Raw genomic sequence first — 23,638 nt, 5'->3', positions numbered from 1 at the left:
TCCAAGAAAATATTTATATCTGCATTTTGTTTACATAGAATTCACCAAAAGCAAAGTGCAAAGTTGTCGTAGGAATCTAAATTTAGATTGATGTATGTGTAAAAAATACCTAAAAAGAAGCATGTTTAAATTATGGTTGTCTTGTTTACAAAATTGTACCTCAAAAATAGAGGAATCCTCAATTATCATGCAAAGTCTATAGTACGATTCTTACAAACATGCTAGAACAATCCTTATATAAAAGCAACAGGATCTTTGTCTGATACCCAAGGATCTTGCTTACTTAGCAACCAATATGTTTTTCCTTTACAATGTATCTTCTCATAGGTCCTGTGAAGGTTTATAACTATTTCGAGGAGGGTACCACCACCCTCCTAGGATAATTAAAATTAATATAAATGGCCTCAAAGCGGCGCCAGAGTAGAAACATGAATAAAAACAGCTCATTTAACACAGACACATTATTTTTCAACTTAAATATTTTAAAAGAGAACATTTTAAGTGCCTCTGGAGGGGCGTAGGGCTAGCAATTAAAAAGTAATAGATTTTTTCTCTAATAATCTAGAGTCTATCGATAACTATCATATCACATGAAAAACAAGTATCCTCAAATTGAGAATGAATTAGACAGTCTATCTTATTATATATCTATCTAATCTTCTAATTATCTATCTATCTATTCTTCTAATTGTCTATCTATCTATCTTACCTCCAAAAATGAGACCATCACATGTAAAAGAAGTATCCTCAACTTGAGAAAAAATTGGATAGTCTGTGCCTGGTTCGCCGGGTATAGCATTTCTAAACAAAAATAATATAATTATATAAAAGTAACAGGTTATGACGTCATACAATACAAATGACCAATGATAGGTCAATACATAGACTAAATTACTAATGAAAGGCCAGTATACATTTTAATTGACCAATGGTAGGCCAGTATAACGTCATTTTTTAAAGACACTTTAAAAAGCTTTATGGAATTACCGAAGGATGGCTAACCAGATATAGCTCTCATTTACAATGTAGCTTCTCATAGATCCTGGGAAGGTTTATAACTATTTTATGGGAGGTTCCCTCTACCGTTCATTAAATCGCCTTGAGTAAAAACCCTCAAATATATTTTTTAAATTTGCTTTTTAAAACTAAAAGTTAACTGCCCTATAGTACAATAAAAAGTATTTTTTTGATGATTTCTTTGACCGCTGTGAATCTACTTAATAACTCACTTGTCCGTCTGTCCGACCATTTTGCTAAAGGAGAGATAAATTATATAATCATGCTTCCTTACTTTGGACGTTATTGTCCTTATTCTTCTTTATATTATTTACTAAATAAATTAGTTACCAGAAATTAAATGCATAAAATGTGGAATAATTACAACTTTTTTTGTAAAGTATTATTGTATTTTTCAATTCAATTAAATAATTTGTTGAAATTTTAATCATAAAACAAGGGTGATTTTGTCTGTTCGCAGCGAAGCATAAAAAAACAAACTTGTAATAGTTATTTCTCGCATCGTATTATAAACGGCTTTCCGCGGATATAGAATGTACAATTATAAGATTAAAACTAGTTTTTTTAGCCCCAAGGTGCCGAAGGCACCGGCTAAAAAAAAACTGGTTTTAATCTTATGATTGTACATTTTTATATTCGTAGAAAGCTGGATATAATTCGATGCTAGACATAGTTTTTTCGTATGGATGAGAACCGGTTCCTATCCAACGGATCGAATGAATACGAGAAAAACTATAACAGTGTGGCTTTCAAAACCGATTGAATCCGCTTGATTTCTCATCCACACTTAAAAATCATATATCTGTATTAAAGACAATTTTTTACGAATAGTAAAAATAAAATAAAATACACCAAAATGCCTAGAGACATAAAAAAAAACAGCCTTCCCTTATTATTTTTTTTCTTCAAAAAATTAAATTTGGGGGTTGTTTTAAAGTCGCTTTGAGGGAAAGCACCATGATGGTATATAACATACAAACAAGCCGACATAAAGAGTTGTAGAGTAGCACCGTAGGCTAATAAAAAGTTGGCAAAAACTATTTAGACAATGAAAGGAGAATAATCGATTTATATTTACTCGGATGTTGCACCAGATTTTTCATATACTCGAATAAAATGATATTCGCAGCTGGCTAATATAACGAAATCCCCATATTCCCTCCTTACCCCATCCCTTCCCTTCCTACTGGATGAACTAAATGACCAATAAATGATCTCCATATGAGCAACCTAAATTAAAGACAATATTTCCCCTGTCAATATATTCATATATCATATATCCATTTGAATAAGATTTTTCTCTTTATGCAATTCTAATAAATTTTCTCACATTGTAAAATGTTCAGATAAAAATTCTTAATTGGTTTAGATGATGACCACATAAAAAAATACTTTATATAAAGAATTTATGTCTTTTGTAAGTTGAAATCTTAAAAAGTTCACAACTAATAAATGAATTAAGTTCATCTTTTCGATGAACAGTGTCCTATCTTATAATAAAGTAACAGGATGTCTGTCTGTCTTTGTGTGTATGTCTGTCTGTGTTTACCGAAGAATCTTGCTTATATGGTTCTCCGTCACAGTAAAACTTCTAAAATATACCATTATAAATTTATAACTATTTTGGACCCTTACAAGATAAATCTCCACTAAAAAATGCCCCCTTCATTTTTTTCTATTTTATAACGTAAATTAAAAATGTTGGGGATCAATTTACACACCCCTTCCCTTTCCCGCCACCTCATGCTGCTAGTATATCCTATTATATAAAGTAGTAAGCGTTTTTTGTCTGTCCCGAAGGATCTCGCTAACCACTGAACCGATATTGTTCTCCTTTACAGTGAAGCTTCTTATAAGTCCTGGGAAGGTTTTAAACTATTTTTCGAGAGGGTGTCTTTACCCCCCTCTCCCACAAATTTTTTTTAACTCTTTTAAAACTCAAATTTAAAATAGAATGAGGTCGACTTTTCCTTCTCCTACCAGTGCAGTGCCCCTAGAGGCTTCTAGGGGGCGTAGCCGCTAGTCCTATTATATAAAGTAGTAAAGCTTTTTGTCTGTAGCGAAGGATCTAAGATGGTTTTAAGCTATTTTGCTTTTATAAATAAGACTTTGGATATGGTTTTATGCTATGTATCTGCCCTTCCATTTGTTTTCGAATATAGAGCCCATAGATGCTAGGGGCGCAGCCGCTAGTCCTATAATCTAAAGTACTAAGCTTTTTTATTTGTAGCGAAGAATCTCGCGAACCACTGAGCCGATATGGTTCTTTCAGTTTGAAGCTTCGCTTAGGCCATAAGATGATTTTAGGCTATTTTATTTTTATAAATAATTCTGGGTATGGTTTTAGGCTATTTTTCTGCCCTTCCACATCCTTTCGACTATAGAGACCCTAGAAGTTAGGGGCAGATCCGCTAGTATACTATAAAGTCATACAAAATAGTTTTTAAAATGATAAACCATGCTGGGTTTAAATGATGCATTTAAAAAAAAGATTATTAATTTTTATTTTAGTTCTTCTCTTATCATACCAAAGATTAAGATCTTGCAATAAAAAAAATAATCATGTTTATTTTATATAGACCATTTACGATATGTTAATTACACAAATAACGAAATCGTGGACTAATTATTATAAATATGCATTAATACAGAGTTATTACAACTAGAGTGGCTATTCCCCTAGTATCTAGGGGCTTCACTAAATTGTAGTTTTTTGGGGAGAGAAGGAGGGTCTTCGCACATTTATCTTTTTTTTTTAATTTAGAGGTGCTTCATTGTAAGGGGGAATGTGTCTTATCCCAAGTGAAATATCTTATACATATGACCATTAGTAAAAAGCAGTGTCCCATCGGTTCAGCGGTTACCGATATAATTTTTCTCCAGACAGACGAACAGAAATATCGTACTAACCAGATGTGCTAATAATTTTTTTTATTTCTAAAAAAAATCTAGATAAAGCCTGATGTAATAATTGATATTTTTTTTTGTAAAATCAAGTAAATCATTAAAACTTATGCATTTTACTCAGGCAGGGGGAAATGTTTTTACAAAAAAAGATTAAAAAAGTGACTTAAACTTTCTATTAATTAAAAGGTAAATCATAATAACGAGTACCCTATTAGGTTAAGTAGTAATTTTTGGTAAGATCTCAATGAGTTATTCATTTAAGATAAGATTCATATAAAAACTGAATAGATTTTAGGCTTAATTATTTTTCTGCCTCCTAACTCCTCTTTATAAAAATAATTACAGATCCTATATATTTTTGAGCAACATTTTTCCATGATAAAATTGTCTCTCTCTTTATATATTTACTAATTAACCATTGAAAATACATTAAAATCTATATATTCAAGTAATTTCTAGTTCGTTTGAAAAAAAACATTATACAATCATAAGTTGCGAAGTTTATGGTTTTTAGCAACGAATATTGAAAATGGAAATATTTATTTTTTTGTTTAAAAATCATCATTATATCATAAATTGTTATTTTTAGTAGAAAATATACTATGGAACCAGAATATCATCTTGGTTGTTTAAATATGTCAATTTTTATCTATCTATATCATTAAACCAAGGCTTTCAAAAGTTCAAAATCACACCCCTTTTAATTTAAGGAGGATGTGAACAAATTTGCGTGCATCGCGCTACGAGATACGACAAAGACCTAAGTGACTGAAAAATCAGGCATGTGACGTCATAAAAATGAGGGAGATGAGAGGAGAAGTGAGTTAGAAAACCCTTAAAAACGAAATGTATAATCCCTCATTTTTATGACGTCACATGCCTGATTTTTCAGTCAATTTGGTCTTTGTCCAAGATACCAGTTAAAGGACGTGTTTTTAGCTCTTGAGAATGTTGTGTATATAGAGAGATACATCTCTCTGACACTTAAATTACACCCTCTGCACGCCACTGCATAATTTTTCTATCTATCTATGTGTATACTGTATATACCTGAGCCAGTCCAGAGGATCCCCGCTTTCATGTCCTGTGCCGTCATCACCGGATATTCTGGTAATACCTGGAATTAAAAAGGAGGCCTTATACTTATTACTCATGGGCGGTTTCGCCCACAGTGCTTACACGAGCAAAGAACCCCCCCTCCCCCTTCTTATTTTGAATTAAATATAAATAAAAGTATGGAAGGGAGAATGGTTTCATATGTTTGTATTTTACTTTTGGTCAGGCTAGGTTATGGTATATTTGGTACAAGGGAGCCCCATAGGTTTTAGTTTGTAAAACTATTTTCTTTTATATTTCTTTAATTGCAATAAAATCAATGATAGCTAAGGAAGATTTATATTTTTATTTTGAAGTTTATAAAACCATAGTGACACTGACATGGACAGCCAATAATGGATTATAGAAAAGCCTTCAAACCAGGTAGGGAGGGGCCGTTGGTCTGTTTATTACATTAGTCCACAAAGTTTTAAAATAACGTTTTCTTATTCATTGAAGACTTTGGAGACTTTTATTGAATTTTGATGTCTTAGTTCATTACGTTAAGTGTCTAATGTTTCTAAAAGTTATTGTAACTTAAAGACGGAGTAATTTTGTTTATCGTCAATGGAAATGTACATATTGGCCGTTGTCTTATCCTTTTAGATCCCTGTTGTAAACTGTCATAAAAACATTACCCTTGAAAACCCAAAAGAATCAAAATGTAAAATTTCAATTTTCCACATGATAGAGAGTGAGGGTGTGTGTGTGTGTGTGAGAGAGAGAGTGAGAGGGAGAGAGAGAAAGAGAGAGAGAGTGAGAGGGAGAGAGAGAGAGAGAGAGAGAGAGAGAGAGAGAGAGAGAGAGAGAGAGAGAGAGAGAGAGAGAGAGAGAGAGAGAGAGAGAGAGAGAGAGAGAGAGAGAGAGAGAGAGAGAGAGAGAGAGAGAGAGAGAGAGAGAGAGAGAGAGAGAGAGAGAGAGAGAGAGAGAGAGAGAGAGAGCAACATAAAAAAGATAAAAACATATTTCCTTTTAAAGACAAACTTTATATATTGAAAATACACGATTTTATAGATAGATACAAGAATAAAAGGGATAAATTCAGAAATTGTTCTTGCATTGGTCCCGGTATGGTTTTATGCTATTCAATTTTTGTCTTTGGATGGTTTAAGGTTATTTTTCTGTCATTCCCTACCCTTTCAAATACAGATTTCTTAGATGCTAATAAAATGATGAAATATTTTTTTTAAGCGAAGCCTTTCTGTAATTAGGGTCGGTCCGTCTGTACGTCTGAATGGGATAGCTTTTTTTCGTTAGTTTAGGCATGTTAGAATTGTTCTATCGATTTCAAATTTTTGCACTTTGATTTCTGTGAATAGTTAGGTACGATTTAAAAAGCGTATCAACTCTATAATCGTTATCAGAATGTCCGTACGTCCACTTTTAAACATTTTGATACTCTAAAAATGTTAATGTTCGTTTGTCCTACTGTTTCAGAACTTCGCTTTTATGGATGTTGCCATCCTTGTTTTTATAAACATTGTTTCCCTATATTCTTGGAAAACTTGAAGATGCCAACGCTGGGGTTAATGGTTTATGGAGAACATTTTTACGAGGGAAAAACGACCACCTTGCTATGAAGTTTAAAGCGTATTTCCTCAAATTGCCGGTTAAGCAGTGAATCCCTTACATAAAAAATTCAAAGTAAAGGGGGGGGGGGTACTTTATAACAAGTTAGGTTAGGTTATATCAGGCATTTGGTGACCCCACAGATTTAGACACCACAGTGGTTAGAAAGCGGATAACTCCCCCCTTATTTCAATTTATTTTAATAATAGGGGGAGGGGATTTAAACTCGTTTTTGTTAGTATTTAATTCATACCATAAAGCATGCTGTAATTACTATCCACAAAAAAAATATAAACAAGTAGTAACTCAATGTCGATAAAGTCGAAGAATTTTATTAAAAATTATCTTTATATTAATAAAAAATATGTTTAAGATCTTTTCTGTTCAGTAATAAGTTGTTTTTAGAAACTGTATCCCTTTTCGTTGATTTTTGTTTAGAAAATTAAGTTCTTTTTCATAATTTGACACTTCACAGCTTAATAAAATATTAACTTATATCTAACTTGGCTTTTGTGTTTTATTTTCGTAGTTTTAACCTTCAATCCTCTCATAAGAGTAACAAGATGTCTGTGTAGGTGTCTGTAGCTTAAGATCTCGATAACAGCTAAACCAATAAGGTTTTTTTAAAAAGCTTCCTATATACCTAAAATTGACATTAATGAAAGAAAACCTTACACGTTAATTTTAAAAACCATGTATACAATTATGAGTTGAGTAAAAACATTTATATGGATCAAGAATATAAAGGAACGGCCAAACGGCTACAAATAAAAATTATCTCCGTTAAAATCCAACCCCCCAAATGCACAGAGAGCGCGCCTAATATCTGTCTTTTTCGCGCATTTATTTACTAAGCACTTAATTTAAAAAAAAAAAATTTTAACCCTGATAGATAAACGAATTGACCAATAAAGAAGTCCATATTAGCAACCAAAATTCAAAACAATTTTTCCCCTATAAATCAATATAAACGTATTCTATATGTACGTCCAACCTTTTGGCCATAGCCTATAAAATTGATGAAAAAATAAACAAATGCATTTGTTCGTATTTTAGGCTTTATCCAAATAATTATATGTTATGTTTTTAAAAGACTAAAAATATTTCAAATTTTAACGTAAATATTAGATTTAAGTTTTCAAGACTCAATTCAAATAAGCTACTCCTTACACTGTTATTATAGTAGTAAAATGTCTGTCTGTCTTCTGTCTGCTGAAGCTTAAGATCTTGGTAAGAGCTAACAATTACAGGGAACATACATAAAAGATGATTTTATATTTCCCCATTCCAAGGTTTGACAAAAATTCCAGCCAATTACGAGATTATTAGGAACATACAAGCACACATCTTTTGTATTAAGATAAATAAATTATGTTAAACTAGCTGATACTACCATAGACAACCAACCCTTTTATTGAACAACCTTTGTCTGTAAGTCACAAGTGTTGTATGGTATTAATTAGATGCATCACCTATTCGCATCTTACCAATGTCATTTACCTGGTAAAGTAGCAGTAGGAACAATTTATATTGTCTTTAGTTTGACGCAGTTTGTGCGACAAGTTGAGTTTACTTGATTGTTTGAATATGATAGAAATGGATATAGTATTCGTGGATATATTGACAGGGGAAAATTTAAAATCAATTTAGGTTTCTAAAATGGAACTCATTTATTAGTTTGTTTATCCATTAGTAGGGCAGGGGTTGGGGTAAATGGGGTAGATGGGGAATATCATTATTTAAGCCAGCTGCAAGCATCATTTAATTAGAGTACATGAAAATCTGGTAGGTACAATATCCAATTAATCATATATCGATTGTAATAGGAATCATATTTAGGAAGGATGTTGGTAGTTTTACTTCCAATTCCGCCTAAATAAAAAAAACATCCAGAAAATGTGATCTAGAGAAGACAATAACCTTTAAATTAATGTACATCCCCAATGATGATACACAAAATTACCACTACTGCAAAAATTGTTGGATGAAACGTTTGAACGTTTAACATAATGAATCAACCAATCAAAAGACCCCAAAGTTGTTGGGCCAAGGAATAATAAAACGTATTATAAAGCTTTGAGGACTAGAATAATATACAGCCCATTGCCCCCCCTCTCTCTCTTCAAAATATCATAAAAACAATAAAGAATCATTTTCAAAACTAAAAGTATTGTTTAGCTATTTCAGAGATCATTGGCTACAATCATTCCACTAATTTATCACGTACAAAGTAGATTTGTTTTCAAAAGAAAAATAGCCTAAAACCTTTAAAGAACCATTTTTTTCAATACTCAATAAGATACTTTTTGTGAAACTGAGAATTTACATTTGATGTATTTTTCTGGATTGTTTTGAAGGAAGAGTGCTCTCCCATTAAAAACTAATACAAACATTTTAAAGGTTGTTCAAATAAACTAACAAAATTTTTTCAGAAATTTATATAATTAAACTTTTTAGAGTTTCTTATCTTATAAAGAATATTTGGTAATTTATTTTCAAATAACTTTTGTTCTACTGGTTTGGGTTAAGTAATGGTAAGAAGTTGGGGAAGAGGTAAACATAGACGTCCAAGGTTGGGGGGAAAGGGGTGTTTAAAAATTCATACAAGTGGCCTAATCATCAGTTTGTAAGTTTGTTTTTTAAAGTTTGTACTAATAAAATAAGAATGCTAAATCATGTTGCTTTATGGGCACACCTAAGCATTTCGGAAGACGTCCTGTCGATTTTTATGCCCCGTCTTCTTTCTGGTGTCTATTCTCTTCCGCAGATTTATTACAATAAAAAACAGCAGCGCTGCAAATTATTAAAACAGCACTTTAAAAAAATTAAAAGTTTACTCACCCTTATTAGGAGTTATTTACTTTTTTTTATTTTTTTGTAAATAAGAAACCAGGGATCTAAAGGTATAAGACAATGGCCGATAAATTAAAGTACATCCCCAATGATGATACACACAATTATTCCTTATGTAGATTACACTTATGGTTAAAACGGTTGGAAACTCAACTTAATGAACCAACCAATCAAATTTAATAAAAGTCCCTGAATTTGTTAAGCCAATGAACAAGAAAACCTTAATTTAAGACATCTGGGACTATTGTATTAAACAGCCCAATGTTCCCTCCCTCTCTGAAAATAAATAGTATGGAGATTTACTATTATGCGGTAATCAGTGCACACCCTACTTACTTTTACATTTACATATTCCTTCAAGATAGCGAAAATATTAGTTTTATTTTTTTTTGTGATTCTTCGTATATAACTCCAGCAGAAAAAATATAAATTAAATATTATTCTCTTAGTTTTAACTTAAAAACACGTCTTTTAATAAAAAATAATAGTAAGTAAAATAATGATAAGCTATTAAAATGTTGCGCTATTTATTTTTTATTTATAGTTTTCCTTGGTTCTTATGAGATTTATAATAAATGTTTATATTAAAGTAACATAATGTTTATTTGTTTATCCGTACCGAAGGATCTAACCGCTGAACCGATCGGGTTCTCTTTCAAAGGGTAGCTTCTCATAGGTCCCGTGAAGGTTTATAACTATTTTAGGGAAGGGTACCACAACCCTCCCAAGAAAAATCACAAAAATCTATTTTTTTAGAGACTTGAACGAAACGTAGATAATTTTTTTCTCAAATTAGAAAATTGCTATTATGAATTATTAGCTTCAATACTATATGCTATGTACCAAAATAGTTTACAATCAATTTCATGGCTATTAGTTGTGTTAACATAACTAAAAATAATAATTTTTCCTACCCTCAGACTCTTAATGATTTTTGTTCAACTTTCCTGTAGGGATGATCAACATTAAGACTAACAAATTGTGTAGTAACTTACGAAATTTACTTATAATATTGACTAGCGGCTGCGCCCCTAGCATATATAAGCACTGTACTTCAAGAGGTAGGAAAGGGCAAAAAATAGCCTAAAACAATCCCAAGACATATATTTGGAAATAAGACAGCCTAAAACCACCCTTAGACATATTTTAAGATTCCTTGAAAAGGAGAACTAAATCGGTTCTGCTGTTAGTGAGATACTGGGTTACAGACAAAAATAGCATATTAATTTATATAATAGGATAAAGAAATAAGTGGGTTTATTTCTGGTGTTAATTGTTACGGATCATGGAAAGAAAACGATGTAGCGGGTTTTGTCGTATTTCCACAGTAGCGTTTCTCTTTTTCTGTGCTCTAACCCTGCGGGACAATCATTTACATTTACCTAGCCTATCCTAACATAAAATAGATCATGAAAAGCTACTGTGAAAATACGGCTAAAACCACTACTTTGTTTTCTTTCCATGAACATTATTTCTTTAGATTATGTAAGGTTTGATTATATTCGGTTTAGGATAAAAACATAGCCTCCATCCTTATTTTTATTTAGTTTTAAGAATATTGAAGAAGAGGGGGGAAGTGGGGTGAACATTTATGACAGAAACATAAATAATAAAATGAAAGGATTGATACAATTAGAGTTTGCCTGGGATTCCACCCTTTAGGGAGTAGCTGTTTTTAGTGCCCTAGCAAAATGGGGATAGATTTCACTGCCTACCTATTCTATTGACCTCAAGAAATACCCTATACCCCATCCCTTTTCTAGGTTTTTTTCGCCTTCCCTTTCTCTTTCCGTCTACTATGACGCCAATAGAATAGGTAGGCCAAAAGCTGTGATATCTATCCCCATTTTCCTAGGGCACTAAACACATCTACCTCTAGGGACAACTTTTGTTTATATTACTAAGTATTTTTATTAATCATTAAAGGACGGTTTAAGCCATAAATGTCAAGAGAAATGGTACATATTTCAAGTGCCCACAACAGAGGTTACAAAACGGAACAAGCCCATTAATTTAGCGGTTACATCAATAAAGAGATACATTAATGTCAGCCAGGGAGCTCAAGGATAAGACAATGAATGACAAAATCCTGGACTCCCCTCAATTATGTTACACAAAATTACCCTTTATCTAGACAAAAATTAGAACAAATAGTGATATGGTAGCTGGTAGTTCCCCTCATATCGCATCTGGACCACAAAAAAGGCAAAACAATGGTTTTGTAAAGTCTTACTTTATGTTCAGTATGGATTAAGACACATACTTTTGTATACAGTTTATAAGTTTCAAAAAGTAGAAAAAAAGGGGGGGGGGGGGGGAGTTTTTTTTTTGTTAAATAAGATGCTTTGCTTTTAAATATCAGCAAATTAATTCCATTTGATATTCCTGAAAATTTTGATATTTTAGTGGCGTAGTGTAATAATACGTGTTTTGAGTGTAACTAAAGAGAAGTGGGTAAATATGATCTTTCTTGTTGGAACTATTTAGTTCATGAAATACAAATAAGAATACATATAATAGGTATCACTATATACTTCAAAAGCATAAGAAGCAACTAATTATAATTTGATATCAATTATAATAGAATCCAAAAATATGTAGTAAAAAACTTTAAAAATTAGAACAACCCATTAATTAATGTCCCCCCCAAACCGCCTACATTTGAAATTCATCTGTCCAAAAAACCAGGTAGGTGTCCAATAAAATTTTTTTTACATGATATTTTGTAATTTTAATAGACTAAATAAAAGTACTTCAGTCTTCAGTCATAGTAATAAAACAACTCCTTCACACCCTAAGTGCCCATCAAAACCTCGGAAATGGCAAAACCGTCAAAAAGCAGTAAATTTAAAGAAAGTGACAGAGCAGTGTGTGTAGTACCCATAACTCTTAGAATAAAGATTAAATTATCTTCCATAGTGCTATGCCTGCTGAAATATAGGAAGCTTGTTTCTGTTATCATAATAATAGAGGAATTATATTTGAGTCAGCTGAGCACCAGCGTCAGGAAAGGGTATTTCTGTATTGTGACAGACAGACAGACATTTTGGGACGCACCTCCTAATACTCTCAGGGGTTTGTCCTTAGCTTCTAGGGCCCTAATACTCTGAAGGGATGGGGAGTTTTCACCAAAAAGCAAACCCAAATAACCCCAAAAATAAAATAAAAAGCGATTTAAATAAAAATAAACATGTAAGTTTTTGAAAACACTGTTGGTAAAAATCGGATGCACTGCATCCTATTAGAATATCTTATAGATAGATAGATAGATAAATATATAAATAGATAGATAGATAGATAGATAGATAGATAGATAGATAGAAAGATAGATAGATAGATAGATAGATAGATAGATAGATAGATAGATAGATAGATAGATAGATAGATAGATAGATAGATAGATAGATAGATAGATAGATAGATAGATAGATAGATAAATAGATAGATAGATAGATAGATAGATAGATAGATAAATAGATAGATAGATAGATAGATAGATAGATAGATAGATAGATAGATAGATAGATAGATAGATAGATAGATAGATAGATAGATAGATAGATGGGCGTAGTAAGAATATTTGTTGAGATTAGAGAAGATTCTCCCCACCCAAATCTTACAATTCTTTAATCCTTTCTGTAAATAACATATCTATCTAAATAATCAAATATAACGGTTAGGATTTGAGTCGACTTTTATTAACTTGTTCGGATTAATCTCTATTTTTAAAATATTGTAAAATTATCAAAAATGCATTATTTCGATTATATTTTACATAGTTCATGTATATGAGCATTCCGTGGATCAGGGATCTTAAGGGATAAGACAATGCTTGTGGTTGGTAAAAAGCAAGCAACATTTTTTGCTTATCTTATTAGTCATTGGTACTTTAATTGAAATTCGATTTGTTAGATATATACTAGTAGTGTCTAAACTTTTCAACCAATGAAATGTAGGGAAGATAATTCAAGACCCCTAACAGATTATGCCGTCATACGAAAAAATAACCAATGAGAGGCCAGCATAAATTTTACTATTGGTCAATTACAGTGTATATACTGGCCTCTCATTGGCTATACTATCTTATGACGTCTGAGGGACTTTAATCATCTCCAAATGAACGACAAATTTTGTTTATCATCATTGGGAATGTACATTAATTGTTTTCTCCCATTACCCATTTTCCTAACTATAATCTTGAGATGATATGTAGATTAACATGAAATTTTTGGGGTAAATTAATTTATCCTCCATTCTCCGATCCCTCTATCCCAGGCAATGTCCAAAAATGGAAAATTGAACTAGGGGCAACTTTGGCTAATTTTTTATGTTAATTAGAAGAATATTCTTAGGCCTGATGCATTATATAATTAAAATGTAGGTAACTTAGGACATAAATTTTCAAAAATCTTGATAAAAAGTATATTTGATGAAATTCCAGTATCTTTTTAAAATAATAATTACAAAACCTTAGTAAAACCTAAGTCATAAACAACCAGAGATCTAAAGGGATAAGACAATGGCCGATAAATTGATGTACATCCTCAATGATGATACACAGTAGCGAAAACACTTAACTTAAGAATCAACCAATCAAAATCCCAAAAATTGATAAGCACAATGTGTGAACGCACCAAACTGTTTAGTCCGAAATTGTTAGCATAGTTACTGTACTTGAACTTGTAGCATGTAGCCAGGAGGGCAGGGGATATTGCACTCTAAAACACTCTGTTACCCAAAGTTTTATAAATGAGTTATCTTATTTGTTGTGTTCTTTTATTGAATTTTGAATGTTGGGTCTAAATTTTTCTTCCAATTACTTTAACCAACAGAATAGGTAATTTAGTTTTTCATTATTTTAGATGTATTCAAATTTACAGTTCTTTGTCTTATCCCTTAAGATCCCTGGTATGTATGTAACGCTATATTTAAATATACAAATATATAGGAATATGACCAATATGTTATTCATTACAGATGGGGTGCGCTATAATTTGCACAGGGTGCAATATACACAATTCAAGAGTTTCATTAACGCGAAAGGCGATAGGGGGGTATTTTTTTTAGGTGTCTCTGTATTTTACTTTAGATTAGGTTAGGTCATATTGAAAAATGGGTAGACTCCGCGGGGTTAAGGTACCCCTCCTCCCTCCAATTATGAAGATGGACAAAGTTTCTAAAAAATCAGTTATGTATGATGTGACCATATAAAAATGAGGGATTATCTATCTTTTTTTAGGGTTTTTCATTCCCACTCCTCTCATCTCCCTCATTTTTATGACGTCACTCGACTGATTTTGAGACACTTTGTCTCCCTCCCCAATTATTTTCAATTTATTTCAAACACAAGTAATAAGGCGAGGGGTTTCTGTGCTCTCTACGCACTTTTAGGAAAAGCACCGTTTTTGCTTAAGTAATAATTTGCGGTCATCAAGATTTGATGTTGTAATTTACGAGGAAATGATCGCACATAACATTTTAGAATAAATTAAACAATATGTTTGTTTCTTCAGAGATATGACTATGAAAGATAAATTAATTTTTTCGATAATTTTAATCTGAGAAATAGGTAAAAATGTCTTTCAATATTTGGAATGTAAATAAATTTATCGTCTATTGTCTTATCTCTTAAAATATCTAATTTATCTAAAGTTGTATTTACAGTAAAAAGTTATCCTTCTTTAGATTTAAAATATTGGTTGTAAAGTTTAACACCTGTACAAGTTTAAGTCATCCAATCAAGATTTTAAAAGGGGTCCAAAGTTTTTAAGCCAATTTATAAGATAACGGGGTTATTGGATTTTGAATACCATAATAGTTTTAACTCCAATGACTCCCCCCTCCAATAAATAATGTATACTGATTTAGGAAAAAGAAGGGGGTGTAAACCAATCAATATCCATTTTTCAATCCTTTCCTCCCTGTCAAAACGTTCAATATGCAATTCCAAGGGTTGATGTTGACTATTTAGCTTTAATAAACAGTGGTCACGGCTGACATAACATCGAATTATTGTTAGTCTAATGACTTTTTATCTACCTACATACTTCGAAATAATTTATATAGGATATAAGTGGATTTATTGACATGGGAAAATTTGTCCGTAATTTAGCTTGCTATTATGTACCTTTTTTATTGTTCTGTTCGTTAATCCAGAAAGAGATGATGGGATGGGGTAAAGTGGTGGATAGGGGGAATCGTTATTTTAGCCAGCTTACTTCATCAGAGTACATGAAAGTCTAGTGCAACATCCAAGTAATAATGTATTGATTGACATAATATCGACATATCTATAGTCTAATATCGACATATCTATAGTCTAATATCGTCATATCTATAGTCTGATATCGACATATTCATAGTCTAATATCGACATATCTATAGTCTAATATCGACATATCTATAGTCTAATATCGACATATCTATAGTCTAATATCGACATATCTATCTATAGTCTAATATCGACATATCTATCTATAGTCTAATGACTTTTTATCTACATTCTACATACTTATGTCGAAATTTGGACAGGAAGAATACAATTCTTTAATTATCGAAGAGGGTGGGGACATTGGACTGAAATTACAATGGAACCCAAATTATTTTTATCATGTTATGATATTCGTTAGCTCAAACACTTTTATTTGGTTAGCTTAATATAGTGTTTAAACTTGTCAACCAATAAACCTAGTTTAAAAAGGGGGTAACTTTGTTTATCATAATTCCCTGTTTATCCCTGCATTGTTGTAGCAATTATAAAATTAGAATAATTATTTGCATAAAATTTCATATTACTTACTTCTTCATATATTTACATACCGTTAAGTTCCCTGTTAAACAACTTAGCCTGGATTATGGTTTATATCGGATTCGACAATATAGTATTTTTCAGGGATACAAAGGGATGAGACAATAGGCGATAAATTGATGTGCTCCCCAATAATGATGCACAAAATCAACCTGTAGATTTCAATCAGAAGTCCGTCCGTACGTCCGTCCGTACGTCCGTCCGAGATAGATAGCTTTTATTCGTTAATTTAGGCATGTTAGAATTGTCCTATCGATTTCAAACTTTGCATGATGATTCCTGTAGTAGTTGGGCACGATTTAGAAAGCGTAGCAACTCTATAATCATTACCAGAATGTCCGTACATTCATTTTAAAAATGTTGATTTTTCTACTTTTTTAACAACAAATTTTCAAGTGTTCTAATTATCCGTTTGATCTGATTTTTGGTATATTGATTCCTGGGACAACAACGAACAATATTATAAGCGAAGCAACTCTACAATCAAGTCCAAAAATGTAAGTATGTCCATAATCATTATCCTGCTTCAAGCAGTTTTTTTCAACAAATTTACTTACAATTTTGCTTCGACTCTAATACTTTTAAATTCTGATTATTCAGTTCAGATACCATACAAGTGTTAATGTCCGTTTGTTCTACCGTTTCAGTGCTTCGCTTTTATGGATGTTGTCATCCTTGTTAATACAAAATCTCTGTATAATTATATTTTGCGCAGCTACTGCCTATACCAAAAATTAACAATATAAAACCATTTCAGAAATCATAAGTGGAATAGTTTTTAACTCTTAACAGTCGGGCCCCTTGCCGCTAGGTCGGGGGGGGGGGGCGGAAGGGGAGTTCCTATTAAAGCTAGAGGGCTAAATTTTTTTGTGCAAGTCCCCTGTTTGATATCGAAACGAAGAACGTACTGATATACCCCATTTTTAGATTATATTCGCTACTCAAGATAATCCCACAAAAATCAATATTGAATTTATGTGTGTTTTGTTAGTCTAACCGTTCTCTAAATTAAAATGATTTGTCATTTTTTTATTTTTAAAAATTTTATGTAAATTGGCTTTGGAAATAAATCAGGGAAGCAGGGATGTGACAATGCAGGATAAATTAACAACCCACCATACCTTCATGATTCATTATAAAAATTAAAACTCGTAAATAGCATTTAAAATTTTAAATACTGGGAAGGGGAAAGGTATTGCAATGTATAAATCATATCATGGTATTATAGGCAGCTTTCCGCGGTTATAAAAATAAATAATAAAAATGAAAAATGAAAGATTAAAACCAGTTTTGTTTTCCCTAAGGAACCAAAGGCCCGGGCTCACAAAGCTGGTATTAATCTTATGATTTTTGTTTATAATTGGTAGAAAATTATTTGTAATACGATTTTTCAGAATGGCAGAGAACCGTTTCTATTCCAGCGGAAATTAATCAGATTCCAAGCCACACTGGAAAATTTAGTACTTTAATCCCAGTAAAATGAACACAGTAATAGTGTCTGACTGATTATGACGTAACAAAAAAAAAACAGCCAATGAGAGGCCACTATAAATTTTACCATATTGGTCAATAACGGCCTCTCATTGGCTAATTTTTTTTTGTTACGTCATAATCAGTCAGACACTATTACTGTGTTCCAGTAAAATACACAAAGAAGGTGTATCAACTATTTTTTTTATAGCTAGCCGGTTCTTTTAGTAAGTAGTAGATGTAAAATTTTTCATAGAATTCAGATATGCAATCGGTTTTTTTGTAGACCTCTTATTTTTTAAGTAATTTAAGTTTAAAAAAAAAATTAAGTCGATTTTAAGGTACTAAAATGCAACAAAAAAAAAGAAAGAAAATGGTCATTATGAACAAAAATAGTAAGATCTTTAATTTGACACCTTACTTTTTCAATTCTGTCAGGTAATTATTGAAAAAATCGATTTTTTTAAACCCACGAGAATAAAAACTTTGAACTTACTTTTATTATTTCACAGGTAAAAAAATATGGGTTTATATATACCTTTAGAATCAGAAAAATATAATGAATCCATTGTAAGCAAAATTGAAAAAAAAAAGTTTACAATATAGTATATAAACTACAATAAAAGGAATTATATGAAAATATCATATTATATTGTACAGGCAACATCTTAATTCTTGAATTGAGTATAAAAATGGGAAGGGGGTAAAGAGGGGGTAAAAAAGGGAAGACGATAGTGTTGCCTGAACAAAAAATATAATTGGCCATTTGTTTAAGTTTTAATTTTTTTACTTTTTTTTCAATTTTGCTTACAATGGATTCGTAATATTTTTCTGATTCTACAGGTATATATGAACCCATGTTTTTTATGTCTGTTTGAGAAAATATTTAGGTCTAAAGTTTTTATTAAACCGAGGTTAAAAAAATAGATTTTTTCAATAATTACTCAACAGAATATTAAAAGTAAGGTGTCAAATTAAAGATCTTACTATTTTTGTTCTTACTGGCCATTTTCTTCTTTTATTTTGTTGCGTTTTAGTACCTTAAAACCGACTTAATTATTTTTTTAAAAAACTTAAATTACTTAAAAAATAAGAGGTCTACAAAAAAAACCGATTGCATATCTGAATTCTATGAAAAATTTTACATCTACTACTTACTAAAAGAAACGGCTAGCTATAAAAAAAAAGTTGATACACCTTCTTTAAAATCCATGCGAAGGGGTTATAAAAAGATATAAGATTGCTTAAAAGCGATGATTATACATGATTTTGAATTTATATACTAGTTTGACATACTTATTTGATTAAAATTATTAGTTGAAAAATGTTTTGACACTAGTTAGTTTGGAATTAAAAGTTTTTGAGCCAAAGAATAAGATAGAGTGGTTATAAAACTTTGGTTACCAGTTTGAAATACAAACCAATGTCCCCCCCCCCCTTCTCCCTGTGTATTTAAGACAGTACACGTTAAAAGCTAAATATTAGATATTGGTGGAAATGTTTGAACACCAATTTTATGCCTATATGCCTATTCTATTATTATTCCATTGTTTGACAACATGAGTTTGAAGTTTGAAAACCGTTCAATTAGGTAAAATACAGTTTTTTTCTATTGAACCCCCCCCCCCCATCCTCAAAAATATATTTTAGCCCTATATATGGTACAAACTTCCAGGACGGAAGGGGACATTGGGCTGTTTGATACATTAGTCCCCAAAGTTTGATAACAAAGTATTCTTATTCGTTGCCTTGACAACTTTGGGGACTTCTAGTAAATGCTGAATGGTTGGTTCATCAAGTTGAGTGTCCATACGTTTCAACCATCAATTGTAATCTACAGAAGGGGTAATTATGTGTGCCATCATTTGGAATATACATAAATTTATAGCCATTGTCTTATCCCTTTAGATCCATGAAAAACTTAAGATAGGGTATTATAATCAAAGACGTTAATAAGTAACTTTAGGTAAGATTTTAACCAGTTATTGTCCTTGATTGCACTACCTTTGTTTTTAGGATCTAATAAGTTGCGCCGGTTTAGAGTCCAAAGAATTTCACCTACTTTTACTAATAATCTCACGCATCTGACAAAGCAGCAGGAGGTACATTTATTAATATATGTACTATGTAAGGAGGGGGACGTGATGTTACGGGGCAAAATAAAGGGTTTTTCTTCGATTATTTAAGCCCAACACAAGCCTTTTAAAATCAATATAGCGTTCATAAAAACTGTCAAAATTTTACTTATTATTTTAATTTTATAGCATTGGATTCTTTAGCCTATCTAAAACCATATAGTCAACAAATAGGTATAGGACAATTAAAACTTATATGCCTTTGGTAATTTATCATAACTAGGAAGAAGAGAGATGTGTGTTAGCTTTAGATTACGAATAAGATCTCTTAAACGGAATAGTACTGTATTTATGTATAAAAGAGAGCCTCAATTAGGGCTAAAGCAGGTTTTAAGCTATTTTCTATCATAGGGTAGAGATATTGCTATTAAAAATTGGAAAGAAAGGAGTACAATATTGAAAATTAAAGCAATTTTTATTGGCTAGTTTGCGGGACCATATTATGCAATATTATTTGCAAAGCCAACATCTTGTTAAGCTAATTGCAAATATAAAAAGAATAAAGTGACTAAAATTTGCAACAAAATTGGCAAATTTTAAAAGCTAAAAGTAAGGGGGAGGGGAGTAAAAAAAACCTAAAATCAAGTTAAAAAAATTATCCAGTCTCCAAAGTTTCTAACAGTAAAATTACACTTACCTAAAATGAAATAGAAAAATTAAATAAAAAGCTATGGGAAAAATTAAAAATATCTTTTTTAGTTGACTACCAGCCTTAAATAACAGTAACTAGATATCTATTTGTTTGTCTGTCTATCTGCCAGTATTTTTCTCCATTTAAATGCAATGATACCTCTAACCTACCAGGATAATTAAACTTAGCTTTTTCTTTAAAGAATAAAATCAGAGGATTGAGCAAATAAAATAACTAGTGTTTCCACCCAAGTCTTCAGAGTAGCCTTGGTGCAAAAAGATCGGAGGGAGGATCGAAAATTGAATAGTCTAAAACCTTCCAAAGACATGTGTGAGTGACTAGTCGTTTTATATTTTGTATCACCACTTTTTAAACAGGTGTCAGGGGACAAATATGGGTATTGTGTAAAAGTACAGGGATCTAAAGGGATAAGACAATGGCCGACTAATTGATGTACATCCCCAATGTTAATGTAGACAAAATCCCCCCTTCTGTAAATTACAATTAGTTGTTGAAACGTATGGACATTTTTTAAAATAAACCAACCAATCAAAATTTATTAAGAGTCACAAAGTTGTTTAGCCAACAAATAAGAAAATGTTATTATAAAACTTTGGAGACTTGTGTAATAAACAGCCCATTGTCCTTTCTCTCTGGCTATTATATGTATATGATTTTGTGTGTGTGTGGCTGTCTGTTTGTCTCTCTGCATGCAAGAGAGTCTTTGCTCATAAATAAAGCATTGAAGTTACCAAAGAATTGAATTAATAATAACTTAGTGAATATATAAATTACAAATGACTAAATCTAAAACGTATTGCAGTAAATTTAAATTCCAATTGCATACTAATGGATTCGCTCTTAGCCTTTAAGGACTTTGCCTTGTGAGAGAAATAATTTGATTCCCTCCACTTTAAAAAAAAAAATGTAGGGGTGGGTGGGGGATGGGGGGGGGGGACATCTTTTGTGGAATAATTTTAGAGATGGCTAATTTGTTTTTAAATTGTACTAACCCATTATCTAATTTGAAACGATCGAACTAGCCTTAGTACACAATTTACATCCTTTTATTTTAACATTTTTAGTTTACATAAATATCTATGTGATGATTTCTAAGTATTATTTACTTTTTTAGGTCAACTAATTAACATTTACATAAGTGCAGAAATACATTTACAATGCAATGTATGAGGGAGGGAGGGGATATTGGGCAGTTTATTACACCAATCCCCAAAGTATTATAATAACGTCTTATCATTCATTGGCTTAACAACCTTGAGGACTTTAATATAATTTTAATTGGTTGGTTCATTTATTTGAGTGTCCAAACGTTTAAACCACTAATTGTAATATACAGAAGGGGTAATTTTGTGTATCATCAATTGGGATGTACAACAATTTATCGGCCAATGTCTTATCCCTTTAGATCCCTGACAATGAATAAATTATACAAATAGAGTTTTACATCTGAAGAGAGCAAACATGCTCGAAACAATTTGTAATGTCTGAATAAATATGTAAAATTCATATTTTGTTTGTGAGTAAACCTATCATTTTTACACACTGATAAAAAATGACGTCATACAATGATAGTCCAGTATACATTGTAATTGACCAATGGTAAAATTCATACTGGCCTCTCATTGGTCATTTTATCATATGACGTCATTTTTTTGGTGGCAGTTTACGCTGTTTCAGGATATAATTAACCTTTCTAAGATAACTCGCTCTAGGAATCTCTAAGAGCGCAGTCCACAATTTATAATAAAAAAAACAGCTCCGCTAATTTAGGTAATCTATGATTTCTTTTTACCCTAGATCAGACAAATACGGATAGTATTTTAATCGCACATAACTTTGGTGCTGTTATGCATCTATTATTTTATTCGTTTTGTTTGCTAACCTTTCTTACACATTTTTATATTAACCCATTCCCCCTTCCCAATCCTTTTTCTCTGTGCTTTATAAAAATGTATTTCTACATGGAAATTAATGAATTTACTTAACATTTATAATCTACAGGTTGACAAAAAATTTGACTTTGTCCATGTTTTAAATAATAATGAACAAGATGAAAATTTTTCACCCTATGAAAGCATTATAATAGACAGCAAATATTATAGTCCTGAAAGTTTTATCCAATCTTTTCAAAACTCAAAAGATCTTTCTTTACTTAATATTAATATAAATTCGATTAAGGCAAATTTTCAGGGCCTCTTAGATTTAATATTATTTTTTAGTGAAAAAAACTTTTTCTTTGATATTATTTGTGTCCAAGAAATAGGTCAAATTGTTGAAAAGTCCTTATTTATCATACCTGGATATCATCCAATCATATTTAAGCAAAGAACTAAACATTTAAGAGGGGGAATAGGTATATTTGTTAAGGCCAACTATAAATTCTCAATTATTAACAATCTTTCAATCTTTGAAGAAATGATATTTGAAAGCCTTACTTTGGAAGTTGAATTCACAAAAGATAAGAAATTTCTTATATCAAATATATATAGACCTCCCTGTAGAAACAACCAAAACTTTTCTGTAAACCAGCAGCACCAATATTTTTCTAATACACTGTTGGGATTACTGGATAATATAAATAGCCATAACAAAAAATGTATCTTAGCTGGTGATTTTAATTATGATATTTTGTCTTGTTATCAGGACCCACATGTTGCAAATTTCATAGAGAATATGTTTGCATCAGGTTTCCTCGAAATTATTAAACACCCAACTAGGGTGGCCCAAAATATAAATTATTCTACTTCTTCATTAATAGATCATATTTGGGTAAATGAAATTAAAGAATCTTTCACAAGTGGGATTATAACTACTTACTTCAGTGATCATTTCTCCACTTTTTACATAATAAATGACAAAAAACCACCAGTAAGTTCTAAGTATATTAAAATTAGAAATTTCTCAGAAAATAATATAAACTCTTTTAGAAATGATATAGAAAATGTTGATTTTAGTAGAATGTATGAAATGGAAAATGTACAGGAAAGCTTTGATTATTTTAATTCAATATTTTATAGCTATTTTAACCGTTACTTTAGTGAAGTAGAGGTTAGATTTGACAGGAGTAAGCATAGTATCCAAAAATGGATGACTCCTGAAATTTTAGTGGCAAGAAATAAAAAAATGGAACTC

At 31.3% G+C, this 23,638-nt stretch overlaps 1 protein-coding gene across 1 annotated transcript in view; it reads right to left on the bottom strand.

Moving 5' to 3' along the window:
• The window catches only part of LOC145304015 (uncharacterized), a 60,159-nt gene that overhangs the window by 23,114 nt on the left and 13,407 nt on the right, over nucleotides 1–23,638 (bottom strand). Inside the window, exons 2-3 of the mRNA XM_080145768.1 lie at nucleotides 4,975–5,041; nucleotides 710–801 (exon numbers count right to left, since the gene is read on the bottom strand). Of these exons, the coding sequence (XP_080001894.1) occupies nucleotides 710–801; nucleotides 4,975–5,041 (159 nt within the window). The remainder of the gene's footprint in view (nucleotides 1–709; nucleotides 802–4,974; nucleotides 5,042–23,638) is intronic.

The sequence above is a fragment of the Acartia tonsa genome, chromosome 13 (genome assembly GCF_053477335.1).
Source record: "Acartia tonsa isolate MP-2025a chromosome 13, ASM5347733v1, whole genome shotgun sequence".
NCBI classification, from domain to species: Eukaryota; Metazoa; Arthropoda; class Copepoda; order Calanoida; family Acartiidae; genus Acartia; species Acartia tonsa.
This window is presented reverse-complemented; position numbering and strand designations above follow the sequence as displayed.